The sequence below is a fragment of the Sturnus vulgaris genome, chromosome Z, assembly GCF_052056855.1.
Source record: "Sturnus vulgaris isolate bStuVul1 chromosome Z, bStuVul1.hap1, whole genome shotgun sequence".
Lineage (NCBI taxonomy): Eukaryota > Metazoa > Chordata > Aves > Passeriformes > Sturnidae > Sturnus > Sturnus vulgaris.
In genome coordinates, this window is record NC_142283.1 from 18,815,933 (window position 1) to 18,840,841 (window position 24,909).

A 24,909-nucleotide genomic window follows, 5' to 3' on the forward strand; every position below is an offset into this window, starting at 1 on the left:
CCTGGATCACAGCCTCCCACTGGGTGGGTCTCCCCACCAGGGCCTCCCGCTGGATCACAGCCTCCTCCAGGCATCCACACCTTCCGGCATGGGCACCTCCCCTCCCCCACGGGCTGCGGGTGGATCTCTGTATCCCCTGTGGTTTCCCCGTGGTCTGTAGGGGCACAGCTGCTTCACCATGGTCATCACCACGGCCTGCAGAGGAATCAGCTTCAGCACCTGGAGCACCTCCTTCTCCACTTTCTCCACTGACCTTGGTGTTGCCATGTCGTTTCTCTCACATGTTCTTACCTTCTCCTTTTCTCTGACTAGAAGAAAAACTGTGAGCCCTTTGTTTTGATTTTCTTCTTAAAAATGTCATCACAGAGGCATTACTAACCTCTCTAATTGGGCCAGCAGCATGTCCATCTTCAGAGCCATCAGAGACTGGCTCTGCTGGACACTGTGGAAGCTTCCAGCAGCTTCTCACACAAGCCACATCTGTGGGCTCCTCCACTACCAGAAACCAGGCCATGCAAAACCAATACACAAGTCCATCAGTCTCTATAGGTAGTTTTCTTACTGTGAAGAAATACTGTGTGACTGCTTTTCCTCAGGTATTCTCCTCAAAGCAGAGACTGAAGTAATCATGCTGTGTGGGTTTTGGTTTAGGGTTGTTAGTTTTGGGTTGGTTTTTTTTCCCAACAGATAAGCACTTTGTTTATTTTATCCCTTTAAAAGCAAGTGCCTTTCTGCTGGAAAACGTCTGTCAGCAAACGTGATAGAGGGATATTGCTTAAATTCCACCTGCATAAACTAACTCTGAGAGCTTCTCCAAGAGTACTCTCCTCCAGCTCTTCCAGGGCACGAGATGTGAACACTTGCACAGTGATATCTTGTCAGTCTGACTTGCTCTCACAAAATCTTCACTAGTCTGTGTCAGGAAGGCTAATGCATCTGAAACAGAGAGCATGAGGGAATGAACCCATATGGTAGTGTATACATATTCTTTCCTGTTGAAATTAAATATTCACCACAATACTACAGTGCTTTCCAGCATTGTATTCATCTTACTGCTTTCACTCCTATTTCATCTCTGTTTCTCGTTAATCCTTTGCATCTGTTTGCATTAAAAAATCCCAGCTCTGTTTGCTCTCAAAAGCTAAATTAACAGTTTGGTGACACTGAGTACCTAGATAATAGATATAACGAAGTCTAATTCTAGAGAGTGAACAGAAAAACTCAAACTTCTGCGTGATATGTCTACAGAGCTTTAATACAAAACTATGTCTCTAGGAGAAGGCAGTTTAGTTTGGACAAGCTTAATAAACTGTTCCATCTGTAATCAGATATAAATCTGGTTTCTTGGATTGGGAATGATTCCTAGTCATATGCAAGATTCAAGTTTTCCTGCTCATGATCTGAAATCCTGGCTGCTGCTATGCTATTTAGAAGGTCAGTGCTCAGCTTGTGAAAATGGAGCTTTAAACAAAACACAGGGCGTGTTAGCCTTGTTTGTTGACAAGGTGCTCTTTAACATGTTGAAATGGCTTGTGGTGTTTTTGTGCACACAACTGCAGAATCAGTATAACAAACAAAAAAATTACTGGAACAAAATCCTTGCATGCAGGCATGGAACTTAACAGAGCTAGAGGTCATAAATTCCATTATATTCTAAATGTTTCTAAGGACATGTAGCTTCTGCCGTTTGTGGAAGCCATTAACCTCTGAAGATAGACTGGAATTGGTGCCTCTTGACTACTACTGAAAACTGTAGAGAGATGAAAGAACCTCTGGCACTTTTAAAGGAGCATCCAAGTCGGCCCAAATCTTAAACTCTCTTGCTTTCTATCAGGTCATGAGCACTTTGGTGCTACTTTCTATGGCTTAAACACAACTGAACTAATCATGCTGGACAGTTGCCAGCCTGGCAGTTTGCTTAGGAAGACAGATGCAGCCTTCTCCAAGGACTCAAGTGCTCTAAAAACACATGTGAGAGCTAACCTTGTATCAGGAACTTATTTCAAGAGAATAGCTCATCCTGTGGATGTGTTAAAATACATCTTGACATTTACAACAATAAGAAAGGTATGGCAGTCCTGCAGTTACTCCTTGCACTTTCCTGTCCAAAGGATTTGGGGGTGTACATGTCAGCTTCATGGCAATTAACAAGTTCCAAGCATGTATTACACCTTTGTATTTTGCCTAATTAACGTCTGCTGCAAATAATAACCCATTTCATCTTCCCCATGCCTCTCCTCCAAAAGCATTTGGCTTTTCAAGCACAAAGCAGCACAGTAATGTGGCTTTTACTAGTATTCAAAGTCTTGTCTTAACTGTTGTAAAACATCTATCATTCCTGATTTTCAGAGTCTAACCTGAACCAAAATTTAGGTCTAGAGTTGTATTTGCACAGTTCCCTTTCTAGACTGGGGAGAGAAGCCAGCTTCTTATGGACTGTGAGAAGACAGACTTATAGCCAGACTGCTTGAGCAGATAGTCTGGTGTGGTACTTGACACTTTCTTTTGACACTTGCCTTTGCCCTGGTGTGCAGGAATGCTGAAACTAAAGCCATACCGTAGCTGAGTCTCTAAAGACTTTATCAGCAGAGGTAGGAGATAGCTTATAGCTCTTGCTGAAAATGCTGTTTTGCCAGAATGTTTTTGCGCCCATATTCTTGTTCTGCTTAGCTTAACTGTGATGACTTACAAGAAAACAAACCACAAAGTAAAATAATTCGGTCTGTGAAATTTGGCTGTGAACCTCAGAAACGAGATGAGAATCCTGTGACCTACACAAGAAGGCTTGAAAAAGGTTTGTTTCAACCATGTGGTGCCTCTATGAAGTTTGTTTTAGTATTTCTCTGTCAGTTAAAATGCAAAGAAGCACTGTTCCAAGGATGATACCTGTATAAGCAAGAATGCTCCCAGGCCTTGAGTGGTGCCATACTGCAGGCCATCGTGATTAGCTGTTGCATCTTAAATTCTTATTTTTTTCCAGAGCATGTCTCTAGGCAGCTCTGACCTACGGAGCAGAAATAGTAGTTCAAATGATGAACACCAGAGCAAAGTTACCAGTCTCGTGGCTTGGCAGGGTGTTGTACTTGGATGCCTATTTAAAATATTCTGAGAGCAAATTCATCTAGTCTTATTCTAGTGGATTTTTGGTTAGATGGGCAAAATACCAGTTGTAGTATTGAAACTTTAGAGATGAGGCATGGTCCTGTTAAACTGGGGGCTTTCTGCTGGACCCTGCAGAGCCCACATACTTGATTCATAATACCCTTCACAGCTAAGAAGTTAAAATTTGGCTTAGGTCCTCAGCAACCCAGCATTTGTTCCTCAGCTACAGACACATTTTAAGGTAAGAGCAAGAGAAATTCCTTCTGATTTGTACTTACTCTGTATTGCTCTTAAAATGGCCTCAACCTTACAGTTTGATTTTAGATGATTAATATAGTGGAAACCACTGACCTTTTTGGGAAGTATCATCTTGTTCTTTGTGAGTACATCCACATAAATTCGACCATCCCTTCCCATTACTGGAGAAGGATAGCAGGAGCTGGTGCATGTAACCACTTACCCTTTTCCAGGGGGGTAAGTCTAGACCAGAAATTGATTATCACTGTTCTTCAGTTCTTAGACTTAACAACATCTATTTCTAGACTAACAACAACTTAGCACTGTCTTATTTGTGGAGGACTGTAGGAACATGGTTCTTCTTCTTGGAAATGAATAGGGAATTTTGGTATTTAACTGTGGGGATTTTAAAAATTTTTTTAAACACAGTTGAGCATGACTGCCTTGTTCTTTCCATCCCTTCTGTGTCCACAGCATTCTCCCTTCTCTGCACTCTGTATGCCACTTTGGTGCCTTAAATTAACTTCTCAAAAGCAGGTGCAAGAGGATGGGACATGTACTATCTCGGATATGTGAAGAAACAGAAGTGACCTCTAATGAACAAAGTCTGATGCTGCTGCCTGATAGAGAATAAAACTGAACATACATAAAGAGGAAGTAAATGCATTTTCTTCCTTTGTTCTGTATCTGACTGGTATTGGATAATAATCTTGTGTAGACTGAAATTTCACTGAATAAATGCTTAGTGAGGTCTTCTAATAGAATACTATGCACAGATGAGCTAATCTAGGTATGCTGGAGGATGCAGAAGTGCTCTTTCTTTCTACATGGAGCAGGCCTGCATAAAAACACCTACACTCAAAACTTTCCAGGATGAGACAAGGAATGTTATGAACAAGTCTGTGAAAGTTAAGTTCATGTAAGCTTTTATAAGTGCCCTTGGGAATATTTGTGTCTAAACCACTTCAGTTTTCCAGTCACTGGCTGCCATTCTCCTATGACTTACTCCATGTACTGAAGGTATGAAGATAAGAGTGTTCCAAAATCCAGCTATAATTGTGTGGAATTGTCTGCTTAACGTGACTCTGTCTGTCATGGTGTCTCTATGAAATGAGTAGCAAAAAGCAACAGAACATCTTGAAATAGAAGGAGAAAATGTACACCACTCTGAATCTCAGAAGTGAAGCAGTGGTGTTCTAGGAGCAATATAGGCCTGGCTGTCAGGTCCCTAAGTTAGGCAGGGGTATGTAGGGTTTAGTGCACCTCTTGCCTCTAAACAGCAATATTTCTAAATGTGTCTTATTGTGACACAATACTTGTTAAATGGGAGCAGTGAGCATACAGTATCACCTGGGTTCAGGTGAATTTATGCATGCATGGAACCTTGCATGGCTGAACCATGCCTTCTGCTTCCTCATGGACTGCTGCAAAGACAGAGACAGGACAGAGAGCAAAGCTATCTGGTTGAGCTGTACACTCGCTCAGGCAGGATAGGTGAAAACTAGCATTCAGTTTCTGGAAACTGCAATATTAACTAGTTGCCTGTAACTCAGCAGAAGACTCCATGGTCTTCACAAGAAAACAATACCTATGGAAATTTAGACTCTCAAGGGTTGAGTCCTGGATGCTTTCTCTGGCGTACTACTCCATGGGGGGAGGCTGCCATACAGAAGACTGAATACCAAGCTCCTGAAGTTTCTACTTTATGTGGATCCAAACTGCTGTGTAAGTGGAGTTGTGGAAAATCTCCTGGGAGAAGATGACAACAGTTGGAAACTTCCCAAGTTGTTTTGAATCTCACATGCAGACTTCTAGTTTAAAAAATGCAGTTGAATTTTATGTTTAGATGAAGTGAACTTCTTGATAGATTTAATATCTGTTTCTGGGCAGGCTGTCTAGTCAAGGTGCTTGGAGAGCATGAGTTAGTGAACTAAAGTGAAGCAGTCTTACCAGATTGCAGCCTGCATAGTTGTCAGGGTGCATTTCCAACACAGGCAATTAGTTCCTTCTTGCCTGGCGCTGTAGGATACCAAACATCTGCTGCTAAAATTGTCTGACTTCTGTACCCGTAAATTCAGGTGTCTCGAGGAATTCTAGGAACTTCATAGGAATGCATGAAGAGCCTGCCCTTGTGGTTGTTTTACAGCTGTGTTCAAGAACCAGTAGCTCATGAACCTGGAAGCCTGAATGTCACACTATATCTACTCTAGGTAGTGATTCAGGCCTTGCTACACCTTCACCTGATGTACTTCAACAGATGACAAAGGTGTGAGACTGTCCTGAGGCAGTGGGGGACATATACTAAGGATCTTTACTCTTCATTTTAGAAAAAGCTTTGAAACTTCGGAAAATCTTTATGGATGCTCACTGAGAAGTGAAGAATATCTTGACAAAACATGTCCTCCATGCCACCTTGCCTGGCTAACCAGAAGCAGCCTCCCCTTCTCTCTGCTGTGGGACTGCTCTGCTTTGGCAGACTGATTACTGTGAGTAACAGGTGCTTTGACAAAAGGCTTTGTAAGCAGTAGTAGGTCCCTGCTGTGACTTGGACTGTGCTGGTCTCTAATAATGCAGAGAGGAACTTAAAACATGGATGGGCAGTTACTTGGTGCACTAAAGGTGAAGCTGGTCCATGAGCCACTGGCACTGAAGTCAGACACAGTTTGCCAGCTTGTTTATTTAAAATGGATAATACTAGCCAGTATTTCAGATGCTTGTGGGTGTGATAGGTATACCAACAGGTAGAAATACCAGTGGCTACATATCCCTTTTCCCACTAGGCTTTGCAGGACATACTCCTTTTTCTGTAGTAATAGCAGACTAACACAAATGATGCAGTCTTGTTTCCTGAACACACAAAAAAAAAAAAAAAAAAAAAAATCCCCCAAGCCCCATGGAAGAAAGGTGAGGCAGTTAACATGACAGAGAGGTTGCTCTGCTGGTAGGATTACCACCTGAGGTATCTTGCTGTCATACTTCAAAGCCTGCCTCTTTCTGTCAGTAGCATAAGACTTCAGCAAAACTGATCCTGCGTATTGTCAAACGAGGGTTCAGCAGCCATATGCGTTATTTCTAGTGCACTTAGCTAGGAAGTTCCACCCAATCAGGAGGAGAAATAGTTAGCTTCTGACTTGGCTTTCATCTACTGAAAAGTAGGAAAGTAGTAGGATATGATGCCAGCTGTCTCTCCCGGGGGAGGATCCTGCAGATGAGGCAGGATAGCACAGTAACACATCATCTCTCCTTTCTCCACCACCACAGCTAGCAGCTTTTCTTACCTGAACCACTGCTCTTAAGGAAGCTTTACTTGATGTGGTCTGGAGTGTTTCATCCAAGATAGAACTATCACAGCCTTTAACACCCAAGACGTTTCACAGGACCCACGACTGCAAGAACGCACTCAAGTGCAATTCAAGCCTTCGCATACTTCTGTCCTGCTTAAAATGTGCAAGACATGCTAGTATGATATTGTTACTTCCCAAGAGAATTGATGAGAAAAGTGCTAACTTCGTGCAACTAGGTGCAAGCTCCATTGTTGGTTCTTTCTCTAGATTCTCAAATTTTTAGCAGATTTGGTTATATTCTTTAAGCCCTCTTTTGGAAGAGTTTTCTTACAAGCTTTTTGGATCTCTTGTGGAACCGGGCTTAAGATGTTTCTGCAAGTTAATTGTCATACTGGAAGCTTAGAATATGACTGGCTGCTGTTCTGGCGCAACTTGTTGTATCTTAATGCTTATTGCACATGGGCAATGATGAGCTGTCTTTTCCTTTGGAAACAGAAACAGATTCGTCTCCAGCTACTGTGGTATCCCGAGGTTTACTTTGCTTTTTAGTCTGCTCAGCCAAATTCTCTTGTCTAGCTGAACTGCAGATTTTCTGAAGCCATCTCCTGTTGTTAACCTTATCCTGTCTACTGCTTATTCTGTTTATGTAATTTCAACAGAACTTCTTCTCTACTGAGTTATTGTGCCATTGCTTCCTCCTGTTGTACATATTCCTCCTAGGCTGAGTCTGAGCCAGATGCTTGTGTAGTTTGAGGTGTCTACCTCATATCTGAGCTGGCAAGCTGTGCCTTGCTCCTCCTGTTCTTTTGCCCTCTTGAGAGCTTTTGTGTGTCTGCCTTCCCATCTTGTTCACCTACCAGTTAAATCTGAAACCATCTATTTGTTGGCAGCCTATTCTGTACATTAGCTGAGAGAATGTATCTAACCTCTCTCTTAGTAGACAATAGTTCAGAGCACCCCTTTCTCAAAATGTCTAGGCTAAACAATTATTTTCTCCACTTCGTAAGGCAGCCCTCAAGGTGAAGAGCAATGCTGCAGTACTGCAACAGACAGATGGCTCTCTATGAAATCCAAATACTTCCATGATGGGTTTGTGACAATGACTGGTAGGAATTTAGCTGCGTTTTTAGCCATCGTCAAAGGCCCACCTTTCTAAGTAACTTCACCTCAAAGGTCTTGCCTGTGATTCTGTACTTTTGGCTAAAGGAGCGCTGATGAATAGAGGAGGTCTAACCCACACGACTGCTTTGCTAAGATGATATGTTTTGTCGAGCCATACAGTTGTGTGAAGCTGGAAGCTAAGAAGTAATTATATAACTAAACACTTCTAGTTAATGTGGTGCTTAGCTGTAGTAATGTTTCTCTGTTTAGCAACAAGGGAAATCACTTTGTGGATATAAATTATCCCTGTGCTGCTATTAAAAAGATGCAGACAAAATATCCTCCTGTCTTCTCTGAAAAGAAGAGCCATGGATCCTTAGGACTTTCTGTGTACAACTTATCACACACTGTCAGCTCCATCTGCTACAAAACCAGGGCAAAGAATATGTTAAATTGTTAAGAATATGCACGTGCAATAACTACTTTTACAGAGTAGTTGGTTGGTACTGAAGTGTGAGATTTGAAGGTGTGTGGATGTACCAAGTTAGCTATAAAGTTGTTTTCTTGTTTTTTCTTTTTTCCCCCTGCTGCCAAGTGAGTTTCAAGGAATGGCTGACTTCCTAAACTTTTGTGTTTTTCTTCCTAAAATAGCCACTTGATGGATATTTTAGCCTCTGTCTTTTATGGGCACTGAATGATACTCTTAGGCTTGGGAGAAAGGGAATGAGGACCTCTCCAAGGAAAAAGTAGTGGTTTCATTTGCTTTAGGACTCGAGCAGGGAGGTGTGCCTAGACACTTGTGTGTGAGAGTATGATCTGTGGCTGTTCTGTAGTGCAGTGATGGCAATTCAGACTCTGACTGCTGTCAAGATGTGTGGAAGTTAATGGACTGGATGGTGGGCCTCTGATGAAAGTTGTGCTCCTTCCTCCACTGTAGGAATCCCGGAGGTGAAAGCTGACTGCATTCCAGACAATTGAATTGTTGCCACGTTGCCTGAAGCCTGTCTTATAACTAGGTCTCTTGATTTGCCTAGCTGTTTTGATTTCAGTCTAGGTTGGCTCAGTCTCACCAGGAATTGTTGGTTTGGGAACGCTTTATTTCCTTATGACTGGAAAGCAGGTTGTGCTGTACTTAGGGGAGGTATAGTGATAATGTTTTCTCCTCAGCTTAATGCTTGAAGACTTTAGGGTGTTGCCCAGGTGTCCTGGAAAAGGGTGGCCCTTGGAGGTGCTGAAACAAACAAACCTTGTAATATATCAGAGAAGCTTGTCTGTGGCGTCTTTGAAAATACTGTCCTTTATCTTGCATCTGTTAAGCTTATTAAAAATTTACGTTTTTAATTTTTTTCCTTTCCAATACAGGATCTCAGTCTGCCCAATGGCACACCTGTGGACACTTCTAGCCCGGCCTCCTCCTCATCTCTCCTTAACAGACTGCAGCTGGATGATGACTTGGATGTGGAAACTAGAGACCTCTTTGTTACTGTTGATGATCCCAAAAAACACGTGTGCACAATGGAGACATATATCACATACAGGGTTACAACAAAGGTACAAAGCAATATTCTCTTTCCTAGTACTTCCTTCTTTGTGGAATAACTTTAGGGCATGTTCTGGATATTCACATCTTCTACTGTGTTTTCCTCTCATAAGAACAACAAATCGGTGTCTTTGGTACCTTGTGAATATGTTGAAGATGTGACTTCTCTTAGGAGAACTGTTACTTTAGTGTCTGAAATTGTGGAAAAAGCTTTTAACATGTCAACTTGGATTTTTTTTTTGTCTCTGATTCCTAAATAGAACTGTTTGTAAACTTGCAAGGCCAGTTTCTTTCATTAACTTCACAGTTTGTTAATTTAAGTAATCTTACACTCATTTGGTTTGAGTTCCCTTAGGGGGAATGTGCCTTGTTAGTGTTTCACTGCTGATCATCTCACATTTTGTTTCTTTCCTTCTGAAATGCTTGTTGCTGGAAGTATTTACTGTATTTCCACTAAAATAGTGTTGATCCTCAGCTGTAAACTAGCTTTCATGCAGTTGCTGGTTCAGAGAGCTTTACAGCTGATACTAAAATGAAGTAGCCTAAGAATGCTGCTGCCAACCGAAAGAGGCTGGAGATTTCTTCAGCACCTGCTGTAGTTCAATCATGAATGTAATCTACATATATTAATATGGAAAGTGATCTGAAAAGTCCACCACATTCACAACTGAAATGTTGATTCCTCTTAATTAACACATCTTCATTATAATGAACTCCTAGGTGATGTTGACATCTGCTTTGGGCACTTGTAGTTACCTAAGGCAAAAGGTGTTCACTAACTTTACTAGTAATATACTTTATACACTTGTCCAGAAAGATTAACATTCCTCCAGCCCACTTAGATGGCAGTATGTACTGGAGGAAATATTTTCCTTGGAGATAAGGAACCTTTACAGGCCACAGATAATTTTTTTCTAAATTGTCCACTTCAAAGTTTCATTTTCAGACTGCACACGAGAAAATGGAGTTTTTCTAAAATACTAACTCTCTCTTGCTGCACATTTAATACAGTTCCGTCCTTCATTTTTATAAGTAGTCTTAATCTTGCAGGAAACACTGTATCTTTTTTACTTGGAGCATCTTAGCCTTCAGCTATTGTTTGATCAGGAGCCACAAAATAAAACACCACAGGGTGTTGGCTAAAATTGGCTAATGTTATTTCTCTCTTAGGTTAAGTCTCTCTTATTCCATCAATATAAAATATTTCTATATAGTGGCACCCTAATAATGTTCCTATGCTTGGAAATCCTTATGTTTAAGGGTTCCTTTCCTTTTTAAAGCAGAGCTTTGAAACATGGCCAAGGTCTTTACCATGTTTAGATCAGAAGTATTACCCAACAGTGTCTCTTTCTATATTTAAAAAAAATAATTCTGTACTTTTATTTTGATGTCTACCTACCTGTGTGTTAATACTTGTTTGATTTCAGATCTCATTGTAGTACATAAATCTGCTATATCATACCATTGCAATGCTATTATACAACTGTATAAGTTATTCTTCTGAATCACCATGAAAGCCTGATCTCTTTAGTTTTATTATTCTTGGAAACTTTTGGTTAATCTCTAGGGTCAGAACCTCTAGGACTATCTACCATTGTGTCTTGCCCTACAAACAAGGCACTTTGATGCCAAGTTAATTGCCAATTAGCCATTGTAGCTGCAAGCACTAATTAAACATGGCAGAAAAGCTGCGCAGAAATAATCCATAGAGTGAGATGGGATGCCTTCTCAACACCTCCCGTGCAGCCTTGCAGGAAAGAAGTTTGAGACTTCTGAAGGGTCTCTCTAATTACTCTGAATGAGGAGGCAGGGATGGCTGGGATTTTTTTCTTCTCTGCTGGAGAATACATCTGGAACCTCAAAGGTTTGGATGAACATAGGTCATAGAATGAGTTATTCTGAAGACTGAAAAGCAGCATCACTTGGGCAAGAGGGGAGTTGCTAATGCTGTAATGCGTGGTTATGGCTGTGGCAAGATACCATTGTAGGGAAGAGTATAGACCAACCACAATCTCATTTGTGTTGTGTGGGGCTTTTTTTCCTCTTTGTTTTTACAGGTCCTTCATTCTAACAGGGAAAAAAAAAAAAGTCTTACAGTATGCCCTGGGCTTTTCATCTTCTCATACCTTTGTCAGTGGCTGGTGGTCACTGAGGAAAGGTCAAAACATTGGCTTGCAAAGGAAAACTTTAAGAGTTTACTTGATCCTGCTAGTGTACCTGTTTTCACAGCTCTCTAGTAAGAGCTAGCTAGCGTTCCCTAGCCTGTCTTGTGGATGAACACGTTTGAAGAATATAATGGTAATCCTCCAGCTAACAAGACAGTGATTCAGGGCTGACTTGATTCTCTCATACCCTGTGTTCATCTTGCAAATGCAAGTTAGTAAGCAATTTCCTTACACAACTTAATGGGTCTTGACTGTGATGATTGAAGTGTCTTTTGTGTCCTTCAGGTAGATGGATGTGCATTTTAGGGATTTTCTACTGAGCAGAATTCTTTTCTAGAAAGAAAGGGAATGGTAAAGCTTGGCCTTATGTTACGTAGTCATCTCTCCTGAGAAATCATAAATAAGTGTACTTCTAACTTCACTTTCATTGTACTTCCTAGGATGGCAAAGCCTTCTGTGCCTTTTCCCATGGAGGTCTGAACAGCTGAGTGCCATTCCTCAGAGTTATGCAGTTGCTCTGCAGGCTTGAAGGGAGAGTCTTTTAAACCAGTCAGTACTGAAGTGGAGGTCTTGTTTTTACTTTCCTGTCCTTCTCCTCATGCTTCCAGTCCATTCGTTGGGTGGATTACTTGTACACATGAAACAGCTTGACTTCCTAGAGAGGAGCAAGTAAAAGTGATATGAAGGCTTTTTCAAACAGGCTAAGCTGTTTGAGACCAAAAGAAATACTGGAGTGCTAGGAACAGCAGCCTTCTTCCTTCCCCTTCTCTGTCATTCTCCTCTTCTTGTAGTTGAAAATTTTGCCTTGAATAGTAACATGGAGGGGAATTTGCAATCAAGTCTAGTGAGTTAGAGAGTAGAACTAGGGTACAAAAATACTTTCATATAGTCATCACAGGCTAGCTTCAGGTTTGGCTGCTAGCTCCTTCCAAGGAAGACAGGAATCTTTCACAGGACCAAGACTTGATGATTGCATTACTACTGCCTCTAGTCAAAACTATTCCAGCAACTGAGGTAAAAGTGTCTGTAACTCTGCCTCCTTTCCAGCTGGTAAAACTGAGTAGAGTGTTGCAGTGCTGGTTTAGTGGAACTGTGATGGAATTTTCAGTAAGTTCCTGGAAATGTCTTGCCCATTGTTTTTTGGGAGGTTGAGATCTGCTATATAAGTTTCTAAGGTTCCTTTGGAAGAGAACACATGTCCTTGCAAGATGAGATTTATGAATCTTACTGGGAAAGCAGGAGGAATTTAACTGTGTCAAAAACATAGATGCTTCACTTGTCTATTATGGAAATTGCCCTGCTTAACCATCCAGGAGCCACTCTGGCAGTTACTCTTGTACCAACTGAGCTGTGACTGCGGCCCTTTCCCAGCTGTGCCCCCTCACTCACACAGTCACGCCAGGTTTCTGTCCTCAGTTTTTCCATAGCAGTCTCAGGTGTCCCAACCATTAAAATAATTTCATCACGGTGCAATTACAAACTAACAGATTGAGCTGGTGTCTCAGGAGGAGACCCGGAGCAAAGGAGCTCCTGGGCTTTTATCCCCTCAGCAGTCTAAGCCTGGGATCACAGGCTCCTGCCGTGCCTCAGTGTTCTGTCCCCTGGCTGGGCCACAGGTCCCCCTTGTTGTGCCGAGGGTCAGCTCTTCACAACCTTTTTGCCTGGGCTCTACCAGCCAGAGCTCCACCTGCAGCTCCCACTGCAGCTGCACCCCAGCTACCTCAGGGAACGTGGTCCTCAACACTGTGCTTGGACAGTGGCAAGATCCTCCTTCCTTTTATGTGCAGTCTGGAAAAAATAACTTCGCTAAACTAATGAAGTTTCATCTGAGATCCAAATCCTTTCCGTGTTAATGAAGTTTCATTAAAACTTTGAAGGGCCTTTATGTTCTGCCTAAATAGTTTTTGAAAAGTTTATTTGCTGTCTAGATTTGATAGGCTGTACAGTAAGCACTGAAATGTTGCTGGTATATTTTCATCTCAGAGGAAAAAAAGAGATATATGGAAAATGTTGCAATTCTCCTTTGAAGTAAAGGCAACAAAAGCAGTTTGCTAGAGGTGAATGATAGCTGATGTATGGTTTGTGTACTGAGACTTAACCCTGCTTTCCTACTCCTAGATAGTCCTATATGGTTTTCCTTAACTGTTAGCAGAATAGTAGTTAATAAGCTTCTCAGTGCTAACAGATGGGAGACTTTACTTTCATTCTCATGCTATAGGATAAGACACTGTAGTGTGTAGCCCTTCTCATTCCCTCATTGTCTGATCTCTTAAAATGCCTTTGGGCAGTGACAGCCAGTTCACAGAAGCTGTGCCTTTTACTGAGTTATTGCTGCCTTGCCCTACCCCTTTTTTTTTCCTTTCTTTCTAGAATAATGCCATTCAGTCTGTTACTCAAAACAAGTGAAAATTCAAAATGACTTCAAAATGAAGTCTCAGAAGTCACATTTATAGTGTGGCACTCTTAGATGTTAAATAAGCTGGTGTTACTCTGAGAGGTGTGTAGCTGAGTAAAGCACAGATCTGCAGTGGATATCGAGGTCTTGGTAGTCCCTCATCTACAAACACAACTGCTCCAATTCATGAGGATTCGTTGTTAGTCTGTGGACTAACTTCTGTATTGCTTGCCATGCCTAGCAGGTCGAAGAAGGCAGGAGCTGATCCTGATTTCTTTTTCTGTCTGTCTATGTCTTCCTTTACTGGAAGCCAAACCATGTCATAGGTAATAACACATCAGCTTGCTGCTTACAGTATTCTAGACCTACTGTGCTGTTGATACTGTGCTAAGGCTCTCAGCTTCACCCTAGAATGAGATTTCATATGTAGAACTTCTGCAGGATCCCTGGTGGTGACTGGTGGGAGTAAAATGCAGCAACTGAAGAGTTAGAGTCATCCAGAGAGCAAGCAAAGAGGTGGATTGCATTCAAAGGCTGCTACTGGCTGGGACTAGCAAAGCAACCAGGTGCTGGACTCAATGCCAGTTCAAAGCTGGGGTTGCCTGTGTATTCCCCAGAATGTGCTGAGTTTGATGCCTGGCTGCAGGCATGTGGTGTGCTGCAAGCCATTCATTGCAAGATGGACGTAATGCTGCAAGTAACTGAAGTATAGCTGCCTATGCTTCTCAGTGGGACCTAAGTACAACAAGGGCCATCTACCTTCTGACCAGGGCTGCTGCAATACCAGGCTCTTCAGCAGACATCCTAGTTGTTACACAGTTTCACGAGTGCTTTTAGGCAGTTGCAGTATGTGCTGTGCAAGCAGCCCCATACCATCAGCCTTCCAGGTTATGGACTGTTCAAAGACTGCATAAAACACTTGCCAGCAGTTTGTCTGCACATTTACTTTTTTTCGCCTCGAACTTGTAATGACCTTGCCCTAAAGAAGGAAAATTTAAAATATTTAATTTAATGAACTAATATATCTAATCGGGCATACACATAAACAGATTTGCTTCTTCATCTTGGAAGTCAACAAAAGTAGTCCATCAAACCTTGCAGTGGCTTATGTTCTCATCTTTTGACCTTGGAGTGTGATAAGCCTATCAATTGCAGAATACAGGACAGTGGTGAAACACTTTTTCACCTGTGGATACTGCATATAATAGAATCAACAAGTCAGTCAACACCTATAATTTTAATTCTTGATGGTTAAAATAGTCTTGTCCTCACAATAAATATCTCAGTCTTTGCAATCTTGCAACTGCCACGAGAGTAAAGTGCTGTGCAGTACTTCTGCTCTACAGACTTCTACCATGACAAGAGCAGAATGTGTAATGAACTACATATAGGTCTTAACACATCAGCTCCAAGCAATCATTTTTCATATTGCTGCTTTTCCACTGCTTGAAAGGCCAGAGGATCTTTCTCTCATGCTGGCTGCTCAATTTTGGGGAGTAAGACCCCCCTGCAAGATTTCTCTGGCTTCACCCCGGCCAGGGATGGCTGTAGTGCATTTGCCATTAAGCTCTAAAGTGAGAGGCATTGCTGCACACTAAGTGTATCCTGTTCTTTTCCAGACCACACGAGCAGAGTTTGATTTGCCAGAGTATTCTGTCCGTCGGCGGTACCAAGACTTCGACTGGTTGAGAAACAAGCTGGAAGAGTCTCAGCCAACGCATCTTATTCCCGTAGGTAGTAAGCAAGAATCTGCTGTTAAGGACAGTTGTGCATCTGTCTTTCAAGGGTAATATTTGGATGATATGTGTCTAGATTTAAAAAATAGTACTTCATTCTCTTTGACCATTTAGAGTTAAATATGGTATTTACAGTGTCTTATAGTGGAGTGGAAAGAGCTTCTAATTCCTGACTAGTTAGGAAGATTAGACTTTTCTTGAGAGGCACACCTGAGGGGTGAGCTTTGTCAGCCTCCTGTAAGGCAATACATGTGTTGACTACAGTAGTTGTGACATAAATAGAGTACATTTCATCTGTTTGCTCAATTGTTACATCTATATTTCAGAGCATCTGGGGATTATGAAAAGCCACAGGTACTTCAGGTTCTAGTCTCGGTTCTCAAGATGGCCTTTTGAGCTGGTTTTAGAGAGTAATTTAGAACTATTTGTGCTAACGCTTAATAGCACTGATATGTAATAGCACAGACTTGGAAGTCTCAGCCTCCGGCTTGGTAGCTGTTACATGCCTTCAGTAGGTAGAAGTTTACCTAATAAGATAAGCTAAACTACTGCACCCATTGCTGCTGAAACTGGTGATCTGACCACCTTATTTGATGTGAGGAGGTTAGTACTGCCTTATATTTTTTTGGGTGAATAGGCAGGAAACCTGTGAGATCACCACCTTCAGCCTTTTTGAACAAAGACATTTTAAAAGCCCTGTAGGAATTTAATTGGCAGGAAATAGCAAGACTACTAGCATACTTCAGCACGCTTCTCTGGGGTGAGTGATGGGGTGGAAGTTTCTGTGCCCTCCCTTCCTCCTTCAGCAAGGAGTAGGCTGTGTGAGAAGTATTGTTAGGTTGCTCTATGATTGAGTGATGTTTGAGTCCTTAATTATGCTGGGACTTGCCTCAAGTGGAAGAATAGCTGAGTGTCTCAGAGACAAGAAGTACTTCACAAAATCATGTGATACCACTAACTGGCGGCAGGTATGTTTAGTGAACAGTAGGGAAAAGAAAGAGAGCTTGAGAGCAGAAGGTGGAGACATGTAAAGTGCCCGTACTGTTTTCTCTCACCCCATTCTCTGAACAGCTGGAGCAATCACAGTTAAGTTTCTGCAGATTCTTGGGTACACTAACAGGCAGCCAGTTCTGCCTGAAGCCTGCAAGGCTGTAAATAATAGTCAAGACACAGCCAGGTAATCAAGCTGCTTTGCTTCGACTAGGAATTTGTTGCACACAGAACAGCAAGCTTAGCATGAGTAGCTGTAATACTGGACGTGGACCCTGCTGCAAACAAGCCAGTATCTTAGTGCCTTTCTTCTAGAAAATCTCTACATAAATGGATGTGCTCCCTTATTTTATCTGTTTATGCACAATTAATGCAGTTAATATGCACTATTAATCTCCTTCTTGCAGCGTATGGTGGGGAGATTGCTGCATGCTTTGTTTTTATCATCTAGAAATAGATGAGGTATAGAAGCTAAAGGCAGTTGCAGATGCACTGACTCAAGTGTATTCTACAAAGATGTTCCACAATAATCTAAAACTATCTGTATTTATAACTATACATACTGCAATCCCTGAAAGCCTTCTGTTTTAACAAATTATCAAAAGGGAGTTGTCTTCCTAACCTCAATATAGTGATTCTGCCTAAAATCTTCCTGTAGCAAATGATGTGTCTTCTCAGTGCAGTGTGGCTTGACAGCCTACACTTAGGAGTCAAAACTAAGCTCAGTATGGGTTCCTCTTCATCTCTTCAGTTACTGATAGTTACTTCTGTTTAAAAGATCTGAGACATTCTAATACTTTCTTTCAAAAAACAGTAACACTGATCTCAGATCTGTCTTTAGACTAGAACGGTAAATTTAACACAGCTAAGATTCTTGTCCGTGGATGGTCATGTTTGGATACTTGAAGTCATTTCTGATGGCAATGAACTCTGCTCACATGTCTCAGTAGGGAAAAATAAATTTTTAAGATGGAAGACTATAGGATAGATAATTAACACACAGTTAAAGCAAGTCAATCAGTTGCTAGCTGTGTGTATTGATTATTTGAGATAGACCTCCAAGAGGCCTAAAAAGGAAAGGAATGTACCTACTGCTGTAGTCCAAAACCAGGTTAAATGGCAGAAGTCTTTGTAATAGAGGTGCATTCTTCAAATGCTCAAACTTTAGTGATTACTGAGTGCCAGTTTGCATGTGTTTGGTTGAACTGGGGTTCTTTAGACTAGTCTTCCTTTCCCTCTTTTTTTTTTGCTCCTTAAACTTTTTTCTTTTCCTCCTGCATATGGTGCTGAGGTAGTGACTTCCTAGAGTCCCAGCTAAAGTTTACAAAGCAAAGGAAGAGAGTTTCTTCCTCCCTGAAGACTAATGCACAAGGCATTATACTTCTGAAGAGGTCTAAGTCATAGTGTACCTTATGCTGGTTTAACTAGAATGACTGACTGATTTGAATGCTAAGCATAATAAGGTAAGTCTCAAATTTTAAGAACCAAATACAGTGGTCAAAACGTAGTTATATTGCAGCTAAGTCATGCTGGCTGTGCTTTTCTAGGAGATACAGTCTTTATATACAACCCACATCAGCTCAGATATGGTGGGAAAGCAATATGTATAGATTTCTTTTCTTTAATTATTTTTGACACAGATTTTAGATGACATATTCTTTGCAGAAAAGAATCCTGATTCCTGAGTTGGGTACAAATGGCTGTCATTGCTAGCCTAAGTGTAAGGAGATTGTCTGGATGAACTGGTTCACAAGAATGAAATGCAAAGCACAATTTAAAAACTGATATCGAAGTCTGTGCTGTCTGGACAGAACAAAAAGCAGCTCTAGTGGTAGAGCTGAAACTAACCATGCTTCAACTTAAAAAGTTGCATTTCATCCAAAGTGGTGTTTCAGAGTCTGTAATCCAAGTGTACCGGTGAGACTGTGTAACTAGCAAGTCTGGAGACAGTCTGGGCTTACATGTCAAGCTAAACTGCAGAAATGAACTGATGGACTCAAAACAGTAAGATGTAAAAATGGATGTATCATCAGGCTTTTGTCACTTACAGAAACATACTCAGGGAAGTCAGCTGTGATAGATGACCAGGTGTGCTCATACTTAGAAAAGGTACAACCATTTGCTCTGTCAAGCCCCTGGTTTGTTTTGCTTCGTGTTCTCAGTAAGACTCTTATCATTTTAGAGGAGGGCCCTGTTCAAAAGCTCTAAATTTTTCAAGGGGGGTGTGTGGGGAGTAAGTAGAATTGTCAAATTTTCTGAGTTCCAGAGACTGGGCAGCCTTGCTTCAGCACTGGGTGGGGGGGGAGGCATGTGTGTGCGTTCTTCTGTTATAAATAGTGTCCTGCCCTTCTGGCATGTCTTCAGAGCTGGATCTTGAACTAGCAGTAGGGAGAACAATCTAAGCTATACTACAAGTACTTATTGTGAGTACTGTCTGACTTCCTGGTGTGACTCTCAGCTGAAGCCACTCAGCAGAATGGCTAGCTTTAAGCCAGACCAGCTAAAGGTAATTCTGAGCACAGCTTGCATCCCATCTGATGCATGGTTCCTGTTTGCAAACACAATGTTTCAGTTCCTGTTAAGACTGGAATTTGATTGCTTTGCTTGTTTCCAAATAACAGAAGCAAGGTTTTGGTCTTTTGAATCTCGTGCTCTTTGCTTATCTCTGACAGCCTCTTCCTGAAAAGTTTGTGGTGAAGGGTGTTGTTGATCGCTTTTCGGAAGAGTTTGTGGAAACAAGGAGGAAAGCATTAGACAAGTTCTTGAAGAGAATAACTGATCACCCAGTGCTGTCTTTTAATGAGCACTTCAACGTCTTTCTCACAGCTAAGGTAAGCCAGTAACTTCCAAATGCAGTTGTTGATCTTTGCAATCCCTTCTGAAATGAGAGTAAAAAGGCATTAACAAAACTACATGTGCAGATCAGAGCTTCCTTTAAAATACCAGAGGGTTATCGGGCACTCTGACTATTGTGGGTGACCCTTGTGTGTGACAGCTACTAGTATGAGTTCCCTGTGTGTGAAGGGAAGAGGAATCCTTTCTGCAAACTGATAAATTGAATTCTCCAAACCTGCTTGTTTTGTAGATTAGAACATACTCTTATTATGCACAAGAGAATAAAAATTCAGAAAACTGTAGACTTTAAAATCCTCTTTTGGGGAGGAGGGAAGGGGGAGAGGAAGAAAAGTCTCCCTTGCACAAAAGCTTGGATATTTCTTGACTTTTTATCTTGTCTGTGCTTTTTATACTGCTTGCACTTGATGCCCTCAAAACTAAGCATGGAGGCCTCATTCTTGTTTGTTCTCAGCCAACAGTTTCATTGCTTGTCTTCTGCATGACTCATGCAGGAATGGTGCAATTTTCTTTGACTTTGTTTAGAACTGCATTTCAAATACAACTAGGAGGACCTGCAGCTATGCTTGGGTTTTACCAGATAGATGAGAAGAGCTGTAAAAGCATGCCTTTCCAAAGTCACATTACTCTAGCTCACTTAAATGTGAGCTCACTTCAGGTTCATGCTCTGCTTACTGTTAATAACCAATCTCCAGTGTTCTTTTATTTCCCCTCCATGGTGAACTTAACCACTGAAACAAGCCAGAAATGCAGAATTTGTTTAGCACATTAAACGTCATGTAGCTCTGTTCCTCTTTTGAGCTATCCAAGCATGGTGCAGCTTCCTTAGCTGTTTTTTTGTCTTCTCCCACCTCTATGAAATGAATGTCAAGGGCTTCACCCTCTGCTTTGGGAGGAGTTTGCTTTGAGGTTACAGGGCATCCTGGGAGGTGAGGGGAAAGGAAACCTGTTCTGCTGACTGTCTCCAGTGTTTGAACTTGGTCTAGTGGAGCAGTGAGGTATCAGTTCAGTGTTCTAGGACTTCTGAATTTAGTTACTACAGGAAGTCATAAGATCACCTCCTGATTGGAAAAGAGAAATCAACATTTCTTTGTGTTCCCTGTTTGGACCTGTAACATACCAGAATGCTTGAGAGTGAGTGAATAATTTTTAGTTCAAGGATCTTTCCTGATGCCTCTGGGGACATGTGGAAAGCAAAAGTCAAACTGCATTTAAATGCAAGCATAATTGAAAATTATAGTAGCTGCTAAGATGTCAGGTTTTCTTAATCAAATTTACATTTGACTTACATAAAGTACTTGGAAGGAATACCATATTACGTATTTTGGAGATGGCTGCTGGGTTTTTTGTTTGTTTGTTTGCTTGCTTTATTTGTTCGATTTTTTTGTTTTTGTCTTTGTGTTTGTTTGTTAGGGTTTTTTTGTGGTGGTTTTTTTTCAAGAACACTTAAGCTTTTAGTCTAGTCTGTAATAATATTTCTGAATTCTTGATCTCTACAGGCCTACTTGGTTTGAGCACATCTGTTCCTCAGGCTCTATAGAATAACTGAACTATAGCTCTTGAGCCTGTTTTGGTATGTTGAATACTGACCTCTGCTGGAAGAATTAAAATGAAAAATCGTCAGCATTTTGGCTAACTGGAACCATTTTGTTCTGGTGTACTGTTAAGGTGAAATCCCATAAAAATTGTAGGCAAGCAGTCTTGTGTAGCATAGATTATCTGAAGGTTAGTATATGCTAAAATGTAAAGGAGTATGAAAGAAGCCTACACTTTCTATGGAGGCAACATGGTTGCATCTTACCCAGCCTTAGCTACAGTCTCTCTTGCAGAGAATCTTTGCTGGTCTCCCCGTGCTGCATTTCTCTCCATGCAGTCCTCACTTGCCTCCTGTTTGACCACACAGCTGGATTGAAGAGGCTGCTTACCAAATAGGTGTGCAATGTGTAGCTCTGTAATAGGTCATCAGAGCCAGCTGGTACATCTGCTTAATACTGATATTGTAGCTATGACTTAGAAGTATATGTAGATGAATGATGTGAACTGTTTGGGTGGAACCAGAGCTGTTAATAAGCCTGCTTCCATGATGAGAGTACAGGAATATAGGAAAGTATGGGCACATGCCAAGCTGGACTTCTTAGTTATTTAGTTAGTTAGTTAGTATTTACTTAGTTAGTTCTTCATAGTATTCTCCTGGATAATTTACCTCCATGAAGCCTTGGAGCTGTGCTCAGCTGTGTAGCTTGTAGAAAGCAAGCCTTTGTTCAAGACTGTATGTCACATGTAATCTTTTGCTTTCAGAAGATTTGATCTTGGAAAGTATCCTTCATTGTATTAATATTTAAACATGTGAGTATTCCTAAACATTTTCTTTTTTGTTTTGGTTTTTGGTTTGTTTTAATTCCTAGGATCTTAATGCTTACAAAAAGCAAGGAATGGCTTTGCTGTCAAAGATGGGGGAGTCTGTCAAATACGTTACAGGAGGCTACAAATTAAGAAGTCGGCCACTGGAGTTTGCAGCCATTGGGGATTATCTAGACACGTTCTCTCTAAAGCTTGGTACCATTGACAGAATAGCACAACGCATCATCAAGGAACAGTTGGGTAAGGACACAAGGTGTTCCATCATAATATTTCAATCTGAATGCTCTGTGTCTTTTTCTGGTTGATAGCATGATCAAGACAATTTGTGTTGATGGTTCTGGCCTGTAATAAGTCACACACAGGGCAAAATCAAATGCCTGTTCCAGATTTTTAAAAGGCCCAAAACCTAACACAGTATCTGATATTAGCTCAATTCTCCAAATATTTTTTTTTTAAGTTGAACTTTTCATACCAACCTACTGTCTTACTGGAGTAATTTTTTGAAAGAATTTTGGAAGGTGGAAGAACCTGTAGGTTCCACCTGGAGGGAGTACAAATGGAATTCCTAGGCAAAGGCAAGCTTTACAGGTCTGTCTTAGTGGAGTTAAGTTTTACATATGTCTGAAGGACTGACCTTGGCTACTCCAAAGGTGCAAGTCTTTGTATGGAAGTCTGTAGTAATGGAAAGTTAAGAAAGGGGCAGCTTGAACCTGTCACCTATGCAGCCATAGAGCTCTGTCTGTTAAGAAGCTAATGCAACACAAGTCTTGACTCCCTGTGGGGATTAATGTTATTCAAAACTGGTGCACAATTTCTTCTATTTTGTGTTTGCACATCTTCGTGCCTTGCAGATCTTTGTGCCTTTCTCATATTGTGTTAATCCATTTTTCTATGTGCCTCTTGTAGAATACTTGGTGGAACTACGAGAATATGGACCTGTTTATTCAACCTGGGGAGGGCTGGAGGTTGAGCTGTCAGAGCCACTGGAAGGAGTGTCTGCCTGTATTGGGAATTGCTGCACAGCTCTTGAAGAACTCAGTGAGGACATGACAGAAGACTTCCTGCCTGTGCTTAGGGAATATATATTGTATGCTGAATCAATGAAGGTAAAGAGAGCCCTGTGGCAGGAAGCGATGACGTGTTTGCCTAGAATTAGCAAATTCATTCTTTTTTAACAGTGAGAAATGGTGGTAGTGTGAAAAATGAGGAAGTAGATAATATATTAACTAGGAGGATATTTTCATAGTCAAAACAAAGCTGGGTATGTTTAATAGCAGGGTACTGCATAGGTAGCATTATTGGTCTCCCCTGGTCTTTGGTCCAGCTAGGGTAAGTATTGTAGAGCAAACCCAACATGTCACAGAGTTGCCCCTTCATTGGTGTGGCAGGTGCTACTCTACAAGAGACATCCTGTGACTGCCAAGAATCTTTCTTTGAATTGAAGCCAGTTGTGCTTCAGCTCTTCACTAGAGGGTCATTCCCTGGTCCAACAGGAAATATAGCATTAGCAATTTCTCTCACTTGTATGTAGCAGAATTGAGTGCCTTGTTTTAGAACTATGCATCCAAAAGACAGACATTGCTTCCTCTGTCATCCCCATACCCTTGGCATGATATGTCTGTTATTAAGTTCTGCATATCAAGTAACTGCTTAAAGATGGTATTCTGTGACTCGTAATCTTTCTAAGAACTTGATGTTTTACTCCTTATGCAGACGTAATAAAAGCTACTTTAATGCGGATTTTATTCTCTTGAACTTAAGGAGTGTTGGTAATCAATCACATCTTATGGGGAAAAGAATTAGTGAGTAAACTTCACTAAAAATAATATCAAGGGCTTCAGTTTGTCCATCAGAGCTTTTTACCATGTGCCGTGGCACAGTATGTGTCACATACATATATATATAGCAGTCCTGCTATAGGGTACTAACAGACAAGTTCCTTCTGAAGACTTTCCACCTGGAGCAACTGTTACAAGGCTATGATATGCAATCCTTTAAACATCTAATAGCCCACTGTAAATTTACAGTCTGAATATGGTAGTCCTTCTCCATCTTTATCTTAATCTCATCCTGTGCTTCTCCAACTGAGAATTTAAACATTTGTAGATGTCTTTTCCCAGTTTCAGGAGTTGTATACATCTGTGTGGTTAAAGTATTCTTGCAAGTGGCTTTGCACTAATTCCCTGGGTATATTCTTTGCTTTTGTCACCATGGATTTGACCCCAGCATGAATGAGGTATATATTCTTTATGGGTCTATTAAGAGTGAGCTGTAGGAAGCCTTGTGTCAGGATTTTTGGACTATAGGAAGTGGAGGTGGATGGAGCATGCTTACAGATAAACAGAACGTAAGGCTAGTGATTAAATACTTTAAACTCAGAACATCTGGCTTTTGATGCTAAAAATGCCTACTAAAGATGGCATCTAAAGGGGGAAGCTGAATTGTGAGAGGTGCTCTTCACAAATACAGCAGGGGAAGTTTTTTTAAGCTAAAAAGCAAGGGTTTCTTTAGGTGAAGAGGTACTTTAGGCAGAAAATCACCACTTACCACAGGCAGAGGAGCATTACAGACTTGCACCTAGGCTTTCTTTTGGCCTTTTAGAGCTCTTTTTGACTGGCACTGTCTCCAAGTCAACAGCTACTTAACTGTCTAAAGTACTTCTTCAGCTAAAGAAACCCTTGCTTTTTAGCTTGAACTTTTTAGACTGTTGACTGACTTGTATTCTAAAGGATTATTCTGTTTAGTGTCTGTCTTGGGCATCTTACTAGCTTTACTCAGTCTAAAAATTTGAAAATCAAGAACAGAAACTGTTGTGAGCCAAGAGAGACTGTTCGTATTTTCCTTCCATCTCATATAGCAAAATGGAACTCTCTCAGGTCCTACAAAGTGCAGTTTTCTTCTGCTAGAAAATAGTAGCCTGTTTCTGAAGTGAGGAGCTACTGAACTGTCCTTGCAGAATCCATAATACCGAGTAAGTAACCAAGGTTAGTGAGGAGTGCACCTCTGGAGTTCAGGACACTTTCTGTTGAAAGGGGCGTCCTCTTCACTAGCAGTACATTCCTCTTCAAGTAGTCCCCTTCAGCTGCTGTGAGGACTACTTGTAAGTTGAAAGTCTGTTTCAGTCTTAGAGAGCACATCTTTTGCA

General features: G+C 41.2%; 1 protein-coding gene across 1 annotated transcript in view; it reads left to right on the plus strand.

Annotated features, from left to right (window-relative positions):
* The window catches only part of SNX30 (sorting nexin family member 30), a 47,466-nt gene that overhangs the window by 11,530 nt on the left and 11,027 nt on the right, over nucleotides 1-24,909 (plus strand). Inside the window, exons 2-6 of the mRNA XM_014889236.2 lie at nucleotides 9,087-9,275; nucleotides 15,444-15,554; nucleotides 19,223-19,381; nucleotides 21,809-22,004; nucleotides 22,671-22,870. Of these exons, the coding sequence (XP_014744722.2) occupies nucleotides 9,087-9,275; nucleotides 15,444-15,554; nucleotides 19,223-19,381; nucleotides 21,809-22,004; nucleotides 22,671-22,870 (855 nt within the window). The remainder of the gene's footprint in view (nucleotides 1-9,086; nucleotides 9,276-15,443; nucleotides 15,555-19,222; nucleotides 19,382-21,808; nucleotides 22,005-22,670; nucleotides 22,871-24,909) is intronic.